The 10,871-nt window shown below is 36.4% G+C and overlaps 1 protein-coding gene across 1 annotated transcript in view; it reads right to left on the bottom strand.

Annotated features, from left to right (window-relative positions):
* Positions 1 to 9,702: 9,702 nt before the first annotated feature.
* LOC144977964 (uncharacterized) overlaps positions 9,703 to 10,871 on the bottom strand; it is a 39,487-nt gene continuing 38,318 nt past the window's right edge. Inside the window, exon 9 of the mRNA XM_078923373.1 lies at positions 9,703 to 10,031. Coding sequence (XP_078779499.1) covers positions 9,835 to 10,031 — 197 coding nt within the window. The 3' untranslated portion in view covers positions 9,703 to 9,834. The remainder of the gene's footprint in view (positions 10,032 to 10,871) is intronic.

Genomic DNA, 10,871 nt, shown 5'->3' with positions numbered 1-10,871 from the left:
ATAATAATAATAATAATAATAATAATAATAATAATAATATAATAATAATAATAATAATAATAATAATAATAATAATAATGATAATTATGATAATGATGATAATGATAATAATAATGATAATAATAATGATAACACTACTAATACTACTACTACAACTACTGCTACTGCTACTGCAACCACTACTACTACTACTACTACTACTACTACTACTACTACTACTACTACTACTACTACTATTACTACTACTACTTCCACTGCTACTACTACTACTTCCACTGCTACTACTACTACTACTACTACTACTACTACTACTACTACTACTACTACTACTACTACTACTACTACTAACAATAATAATAATAATAATAATAATAATAATAATAATAATAATAATAATAATAATAATAATAATAATAAATAATAATAATAATAATAATAATAATAATAATAATAATAATAATTATAAAAGTAGTGAAAGTTTTACCAATTCAAACACTATAATATTTTATAATATACATATTATAATTCTCCATGCACTGCTGTTGACAAATTATATATTCCTTCACCTGTCCAATTGGAATTAATTAATTCATTCATTTTACGAAACAACACACTAGAAATATCGATTTTAACACATTAATCCAAGCGACACATTTAACTGTTTTGTAGACAGGTTCATAGAATAATACGCTCTTAACACCACAAGCTATAATTATTACAACATGGCATTAATATTTTCGTAATTTCTGTCCTTCCAATGCCAGCGGCGTGCATGCTCATATTACATGCATGTCTCTTGTGTAGACCTCGTTGATTCCAATTAATCGTATAGGAAGGGGCTGCCAACTAAAACTTATAGATAGTATGCGCTCACAACATTGCCATCCGGAAGTATAATAATAATAATAATAATAATAATAATAATAATAATAATAATAATAATAATAAACAACAACAACAACAACAACAATAAAATAATAATAATAATAATAATAATAATAATAATAATAATAATAATAATAATATATAATAATAATAATAATAATATAATAATAATAAATAATAATAATAATAATAATAATAATAATAATAATAATAATAATAATAATAATAATAATAATAATAATAATAATAAGTAAACGGACGAACCCACAAAACTATGTGTTAGCATGAATTTTTATAGTCTGGTTAATACAGATAAGTGAGAATTACTCATAAACGTGGATGGAAAAAACAACAACAAAGACCCGAGTGACTGTATAACAATCAAAACATGATCAGATTTAAGTTTTTCTCCTCTGGATATTTTTTTATGCTCGTCGGAGAAGTATTTCATTAGGGCGTCCGCCATTGTTCCGATAGTTTAGAACCAGTAACTAAGTTACTATGCGTCATTACGACTGTTGAAGCCTATTATTGTAATATCAGACGTCATGTCTCGTCCTGCAAATGAAGTGTTACTGTTGGCTTGACATCTCTTGTAAAGTGCTTTAAGCAGGTTACATTGATATAAAGCTAAGTAAAATATATGAACATGAACATTTATATAGAACATTTCCAAAGATTTACCATGGTCAATGCGCTTCCCAATGTTTCCTTCAAATCCCTGCAGGTTATATTGAACCACATTTCCACTTCACACAGTACCAGTCGTCTGTTAAGTGCCCTTTTGTCCAAAAAATCTTATAATCCGTCACTGCCAATAGCCAGGTACTCATTCACACCTTAGTCGATATAGATCGTCAACCTTTTAATGTCTTTTTTTTTTGATAAAAAAGGAAGAAAGGACCAATGCCTTTAGTTAAGAAAGGACCAATGCCTTTAGTTGCGACTCAGGTGAATTCCGACTTGATCAATGAAACCCGTGAAATAGTGCTTGAATGATGATGATATAATGATGATGATAATAATAATGATTATAAAAATAATAATATTAATGATAATAAAAATTGATAATGATATTAATAATAACAATAATAACAATATTAGTAACAATAATAATAATAATAATAATAATAATAATAATAATAATAATAATATAATAATAATAATAATAATAATAATAATATCATAATAATAAATAATAATAATAATATAATAATAATAATAATAATAATAATAATAATAATAATAAAATAATAATAATAATAATAATAATAATAAATAATAATAATAATAATAATAATAATAATAATAATAATGATGATGATGATGATATAATAATAATAATAATAATAATAATAATAATAATAATAATAATAATAATAATAATAATAATAATAATAATAATAATAATAATAATGATAATGATAAATATAATAATGATGATGATATGATATAATGTTTCTTTTCTTGGAAATTTTTGCTGTACTTCTTACTTTTCTCATTGTTATTTTTAAAAAATTATAAATTAAAAAAACATTGCAAGGAAATATCGATTTAAAAAAAATAAATTTGTTGCTGTTATTGAAAATGTAATGACTATCATGCAGTTAACATGAAAACACCTAAATTGGCAGTCTTGACCTCAGCAATCAGCACTCGGAAGGTATTAGGCACTAACTACTACTGTTTTTACAAGACGTATTCTGTCGATCGTCAAGTAGATACCAGCTGCATGCCAAGTGCCCGGGGGTTGGGTTGACTGACTCCCCCCCAGAGTTCGATCTTTTGGCTATCCCAGGCCGATCTGTCGATCCAAACCGGTTTACAGGGTGTCAAGACGCAACACACACACACATCGGTGCTAAGTGATATCCTCTTTGAAGCGGAAAGTATTACGCATTGCCTCTAAGCTGATCTAGTCAGAGATAGTAGGCTCTATCTACATGCCCTTACAGAGAGAACGCCAACATTGAGTCTCTCTCATCAACTGAGGAAATCGTTTGGTTAATGAGATATCACTCCTAATTATATTTGAGAAATCACGTTAAAAATCTTATTATATAATATATTTATATATATATATATATATATATATATATATATATATATATATATATATATATATATATATATAATATATATATATATATAATATATGTACTTTTATAAAATACAAATCTAACCAATAACCTAATCTTGATGAAAATTTCACAGTGGTGTACCAGTTATCTCAGCTATAGATAGTATGCGCTTGGCTTAGAAGCTCATAACATTGCCATCCGGAAGTAAAACGGATCAACACACAAAACTGTGTGTATCCATGAACGTTTATAGTCAGGTTAATACAGTTCAGTGGGCATTACTCATAAACGCGGATGTCAAAATACAATAACAAAGACCTGAATGACTTCATCTTCGAACTATCTATAGGCTCAGTCTCCATACCCTTACAGAGAGAACATCAACATTGAGCTTTTATATATCGCAATATTCACGAAATGTGCTCAAAGCGCTTTACAAGGTGTCCCTGACCAACAGCAACGCGTAACATGTAGAACGAAACATGACGCCTGTTAGGCGATAATACAATTTTTTTTCTGACAGAGACAACGCTGTTAACGGTCAGGTACTCATTTTATACCTGAGTACGGTGAGAGAATGTGAGTAAAGAGTCTTTCCCAAGGACTCAACTATGCGCCGAGCGAGGCTCGAACCCAGGACCTTCCGATCCGAAAGCGAGTGTCATACCACAAGACCGCAGAAATCATTTGACAAAACGAGACAACACAGGGAAACTTTGTTTTTGTTTTTTTTTAAAGGGTTTTACGGCGCTTGCAACACATTGAGGTGTATCAGCGCCAGTAAAAAGGAAGAAAATTGGGTAGTAAAAACATTCAGATTTACAATTAAAGTGAGACAAAGGGGAATTGGTTCAAATAGGGAACAGATGTAGATTCCAAGAGCACGCCATCAGTGTACTTAGTTTGAGATCACCTAAATGTTTCACCCAGACACCAGCACAAGATCCCACTAAGTTGAATACGCTCAAATGCTTACATTATGCATTCAAAACAACAAATATAAAAATACATAACAGACTTATAAGGAAAAAAGATATCATCTCCCAAAACTATAACTATACATTCAACTGTTTCCCTCCCAGCCAAGAACCCTGGCCAGGGTCAGGACAAGAGTAAGTAATCTAAATCCAAGGCAAAGACAGGAAGCAATAGGAAAACAGATATAGGGGTAAAGAAGACACACCAAGTACCTCCCTGGCCACTATGGGAGATCGGGAACCCCACCCATAGGGCAAGTTTGAGAATGTTTGTCTAGATAAGGGGCCATCTTAATTAAATGATCGATATTTTAAGGACGCGTTTTCTGACAAAATTTTCTACTTACGTGTTTTTAATAGTTTTGCAGCTGAAATTATAATTGTTTACACGTTTACAACCTACCTTCTATTACTAAAAATTCGTAAAATTACGAAATTTTGGCTTCAATTTAACTCTCTCCTTACTAGCTATTTTTAGAATTTCCTCTGAAAATTCACATCCACCCAACACAAAATAAACTTTTCCTAATGAAACAAAAAAGTAACAAGTGAATTCTATACAGAATGTTGTTCAGCAAAATGATGTCTATAACACAGTGTTTAGTATTTATAGCTGTAATCAAAGCATTTCTTTACATTTTGTGATGTATAAGAGAAATCAGAATGAGACAATTGTCGGTTACATCGTAACGAATGTGACGATTTTCCTATGGGTGGTAAGGAAAGGATTAAGAAATTCATAAGCATTTCTAAGTCATTAAAACTGACTGAAGATGAAAGTTGATGGCAGACTACATCATTTTAAGTATTTTGAAGTCGTATTTGATTAACCAATTGGGCTTTTTTTCTTCTATATAGAGCACTATTCACTAAACGTGCGCAAAGCGCTTTACAAGTGGTCTCTGGCCAACAGCAGCACTTAACTTCTAGGACGGGACATGACGCCTGTTAGCCGATATTACAATTTTTTTTTTCGTACAGAGACAACGCTTTAACGACCAGGTAGTCATTTTACACCTGAGTACGGCGAGAGAATGTGAGTAAAGAGCCTTTTCCAAGGACTCAACTATGCGCCGAGCGAGTGTCATAACACAGAACCTAAAAAAATGACGTCAAACTGACAGTCCTGGAGGGTTCTAGTGTCAGGCTATATGTTAACGGTTTCTACGGTTCGATCGTAGCCATCGTTAACTTATGGCCTGACACAGACCAAAAGATGACGTTAAAATGCCAGTCTTTGGCCGCAAAAGAAAAAAATCGTGAGATGTATTCAATAGTTCAACCAATGGGATCACTTGTTTCCATTAGCGCTACTAACGACAACTCACTAGACGGTGCAAAAACCTAGAAAATGACGTCAAACTATAAGTCCTAATGGGTTCTAGCGTAGCCATCGTTAACTTGTCTGACACAAGAACCCTCTAAGACTGGCAGTTTGACGTCATTTTTTAGGTTTGTGCACCATCTAGTGAGTTGTCGTTAGTAGAGCTCAAGGAAACAAGTGGTCCCATTGGTTGAACTATTGAATACATCTCACGATTTGTTTTCTTTTGTGACAAAAGACTGGCATTTTGACGTCATTTTTTGGTCAGTGTCAGGCTTTAACTTTACGATGGCTATGGTTCTAGTGTCCAATGAAATGTTAACCAATGAATTAACTTGTTTCCTTGAGCTCTACTAACGACAACTCACTAGACGCTACACAAACCTAAAAAAAATGACGTCAAACTGCCAGTCCTCGAGGGTTCTTGTGTCAGTCTTTATGTTAACGATGGCTACGCTCCCAGCACCGAACCCACTCCTCGGTATTTGGGGAACATACTCTTAGGTCATGGTCAGTGTAGCTGGCGGGCACCTCCTGGCATTCTCTAAGGATGTGCTCCGTCGTCTGCTCTGAGCATCCACTTGTACGCAAGCTAGTCTCAGCCACCCCCCCCCCCAACTTTTTCATGCTTCCAGCTTGCTGTTTTTCCCGAGTCTTGCCCGTGCTCTGTTCAGCAGTGTTACCCATTCATTCCTGGGGAACTCAGTTCCGTTCCGTAGTGTAGTACTTCTCTTGGATCTTCAACGGCTTCAATTGCATGATTGTCTCACTCCCTCCGTGCGGAAAGTCTATAGATAGTATGCGCTTGACTAAGAAGTTCACAACATTGCCATCCGGAAGTATAACGGACCAACACACAAAACTGTGTGTAACCATGATTGTTAATAGTCTGGTTAATACAGTTTAGTGAGAATAACTCATAAACGAGGATGGCAAAAAGCAATAGCAAAGACCCGAATGACGTCAACTTCGAACTATCTGTATACAGCTGCATGATTAGGGTTCACAAGAAATGAAGTGTGTAGGAAAGTGCTAAGGGTTGATGCTTTATGTCATAGTCGACAATCAGTGTTATGTCAATGCTATTACATAACGTGTAAGCTATTGTCATTACAGGCATCAAAGTAAATATAGATAGATCGAAGTTGACGTCACTCTAGTCTTTGTTATTGCTTTTGCCATCCGAGTTTGTGAGTAATACTCACTAAACAAAATTAACCTGACTATAAACGTTCATTGTTACACACAGTTTTGTGTGTTGGTCCGTTATACTTCCGGATGCCAATGTTGTGAGCTTCTTAGCCAAGCGCATACTATCTATAGAAACCATTGCCAACTTTTAACATTGAGCTTTTACATAGCGCAATATCCACTAAACGTGCCCAAAAGCGCTTGACATTGGGTCCATGGAAAACAGCAACACTTAACATGTAGGACGGGACATGACGCCTGTTAGGCGATATTACATTTTTTTCGGACAGAGACAATGCTGTTAATGGCCAGGTACTCATTTTACACCTGAGTACGGTGAGAGAATGTGAGTGAAGAGCCTTTTCCAAGGACTCAACTATGCGCCGAGCGAGGCTCGAACTCAAGTCCTTCCGAACGAAAGACCACATAGCCGCACAATATATAATATTATTGATGGCACAATAGTAAGTAGCTATGGCTATGCTTGTATAGATAGTATGCGCTTGGCTAAGAAGCTCAAAACATTGCCATCCGGAAGTATAACGGTCCAACACACAAAAGCATGTGTAACATAGAACGTTTATAGTCCGGTTAATACAGTTTAGTGAGAACTACTCATAAACACGGATGGCAAAAAGCAATAACAAAGAGCTGAGTGACGTCAACTTCATTCTATCTATATGCCGGCTTATCATGATTATTCTCAACATCGCAGAACGATAATTGGATTCAATAGTCTGATGTCACGCCGCCCGGCAACGGCGGCCATCTTCGTTCTAAACAAAGAAAATCATTACTTTATTCTTCATGCTGGCTAGAACTTTTCATTCCCTTTTCATCTGCCTTGTGATCAGAATGTGTAAAAATCAAAACATGATCAAATTTATGTTTTTTTCCCCTCTGGATACGCTGTTTTGCTTGCCGGAGAAATATTTCATACGGCGTCCGGCATCGCTCCGATAGTTTACAGTGTTACTAAGTTACCATGCGTCATGAGGAAGGAAGTGACGTTACAACTGTTGAATCGTATTGGAAATGTGCGCTTTGAAATGCCGTGAACACAGACACATCATTCGTATCCCAATAATAATATCACTCTTGTTGCTGGAGGGAGGTGTATGGGTTCTAATGGGGATGATCTATAGTATATATATATGTGACCCTTCGCCTCAAAACGGTATTATCAGACTTGTGTTGAGTTTGTATGTTTTATTGAGGAGAATGGATACCATATTTTAGGGTGCTAATGCCAACAAGTTATATTTTTGACCAGTTTAACATTAAATTCGGCTTTTAGGCATATGGTTCGTTCCGACATAATACCGTTTTGAGACGATGGGTCACATATTACCTTTCCATACGCAGGAGGTCATTGGTCACATGGCAAAATGTGTGTTCAAAGTGACCCACATAGTGAAAAGTGTTCAGGGTTTAAAAGAAATATCTAACATTACGATTGATCATTTTGTTCAGCCTGACAGATGGGTATGTTTACAACTCTCATGAACAAAGCAGCGTGTTTACATTTACTAAGAATTATCCAACCCTTGTACAGTAACAAATCACGTGATCGACGACTTGGGTGGACCAAAACCTGAATATAGATCGCTCTCATTATATAGAAAGTGTGCGCCTGGCTAAGAAACTCACAACATTGTAATATAGATAGTTCGAAGATGACGTCACACAGGTCTTTGTTATTGTTTTTTTGCCATCAGCGTTTATGAGTAATGCTCTTCTTCTTCTTCTAGGTTCCATGCCTGGTCCAGGCTTCGGATACTGCATGAATTATCTCTCTCCATTTCTCCCTGTCTCTTGCCTTTTCAAACAGCTCTTGGATTGTTAGGTTGGTGAAGCCCTTCAGTTGGTCTATGAGTGTTTTTCTTTGTCTCCCCCGGGCGCGTTTACCAGGTATTTTTCCACAACTTGCCAGGTATTCCTTCTTATCTTTCCTTACTATGTGTCCGAAAAAGGATAGTTGTCGATCCACTATTAAGGGCATTAGTTTCCTTTGTTGGTATGTTTGTTTTAGCACTTCTTCGTTCGTTTTGTGTGCAGTATACGATATTCTCTGCATCCTTCTCAAGCACCACATTTCAAATGTGGAGTAATGCTCACTGAACTGTATAAACCTGACTATAAACGTCCATGGATACACACAGTTTTGTGTGTTGGTCCGTTATACTTCCGGGTGGCAATGTTATGAGCTTCTCAGCCAAGCGCATACTATCTATAGATAGAATGCGCTTGGCCAAGGAGTTCACAACATTGCCATCCGGAAGTATAACGGACCAACACACAAACTCTGTGTAACCATGAACTTTTATAGTCTGGTTAATACAGTTTAGTGAGAACAACTCACAAACGCGGATGGCAAAAACAATGACAAAAGCCTGAGTGACGTCATCTGCACACTATCTATACGGAAGTATAACGGACCGACACACAAAACTATGTGTAACCTTGAACGTTTATAGTCTGGTTAATACAGTTTACTGAGAATTACTCATAAACGGGGATGGCAAAAAGCAATAACAAATATCCGTGTGAGTGACGTCAACTTTGTTCTATCTATAGTCTGGTTAATAGAGTTTAGTGAGAAAAACTCATAATAGCGCATGGCAAAAAAAAAACAAACCAAAAAACAAACAAAAAACAAAACCAAAGACCTGGGTGACGTCAACTTCATTCTATCTATTCTTCTTCAATTTGGAAGATCTGGCCTGAGGTGAGGTTTTTAAAAAAAAAATTATATATAACAATATCGGTTAAACTCAATCCCAGCCAGGATGGAGGGTGTGTGTGTGTGTGGGGGGGGGGGGGGGGGGGGGGGGGGGGGGGCAATCCTGCGAGGAGTAGGACCGTTGCCATCGTTATGTAATAGCCTGATACTGAAATCCAAAAGGACTGGCAGTTTGACGTCATTATTTGGTTTTTGCACCGCTTAGTGAGTTGTCGTTATTAGATCTCATGGAAACGAATTATTTCATTGGTTGAACTATTGAATACAACTCACGATTTGTTTTTCTTTTGTGGCAAAAAACTGACATTTTGACGTCATTTTTTGGTCAGTATCAGCGTGGCTTTCGTATAGTTTTTAAAACAAATCGTGAGTTGTATTCAATAGTTCAACCAATAAAATAACTTGTTTCCATGAGCTCTACTAACGACAACTCACTAAGCGGTGCAAAAACCAAATAATGACGTCAAACTGCCAGTCCTTTTGGATTTCAGTATCGGGCTATAACATAAGGATGGCGACAGTATCAGGCCATAACTTTACGAAGAAGGCCACGGTAGGACGCATCATCAAGAAGAAGCAGAGAAGATTCCCCAGAGGGTTCAATCAATCACGGGAGGAGAAAGCAAGGACGCATCAAGAAGATGGGAGATTATCACTGTCGGACGGGAGATTTTCAGAGGTTGACGGGAGATTATCATTGTCAGACACGAGTTTATCAGTGGTTGACGGGAGTTTATCAGTGGTTGACGGGAGTTTATCAGTGGTTGACCCAGATTGTTTTGATCGTGGACATATCTGCTTCATCACTCGATGGACTTTATCATACTCCTCTATAAAAAGAAAAGAAAATATCACAATAAAAAAAAATAAAATAAAAAACTTGAGCTTTTATATAGCGCAATATCCACTAAACGTGCTCAAAGCGCTTTACAAGGGGTCCCTGGCCAACAGCAACACATAACATGTAGAACGAGACATGACGCCTGTCAGGCGATATTACAAATCAAATTTTTGGGACAGAGACAACGCTGTTAACGGCCAGGTACTCATTTTACACCTGAGTACGGTGAGAGAATGTGAGTAAAGAGCCTTCTCCAAGGACTCAACTATGCGCCGAGCGACGCTCGAACCCAGGACCTTCCGATCCGAAAGCGAGTGTCATACCACTAGACCACATAGCCGCACTAGCTAATAGCTTTTGTGACTTGACTAATCTTCTTTGTTTCTTTAATTTTCTTATTTCAAGAGATGAAGTGAGTAGAAAAGTGCCAGAAGACAATAGAGAAATTAACATTTTTTTCGCGGTGGTGATGGGATTTGAACCCGTGACCTTATTGGTACGACAACTCCGCCTGGCCGATGAGAGCGTGACTCTACCGTATGAGCTATCCACGAACCCAAAAATATTCGTATCTAACCCAGGACATTCATTACTAGAGCCCTCTCTCATCGACTACTGGAGATCGCAGGTCCAACACACACAACCACAGCGAAGTTAGTTGGCCAGCAGTTAAGTTTAATAGCCAATATTCTCAACACAAACATATTATTTCGTACCTTTTAAAAAAAATTGCGCAATATCCACTAGAGTGCTCAACGCGCTTTACAAAGTGTCCCAAGCCAACAGCAAAACTTATCATGTAGGACGAGACATGGTGCCTGTAAGGGGA

This window comes from Berghia stephanieae, chromosome 8 (assembly GCF_034508935.2).
Source record: "Berghia stephanieae isolate SIO BIC M18660-M18661 chromosome 8, UCSD_Bste_1.3, whole genome shotgun sequence".
Taxonomy (NCBI): Eukaryota; Metazoa; Mollusca; class Gastropoda; order Nudibranchia; family Aeolidiidae; genus Berghia; species Berghia stephanieae.
This window is presented reverse-complemented; position numbering and strand designations above follow the sequence as displayed.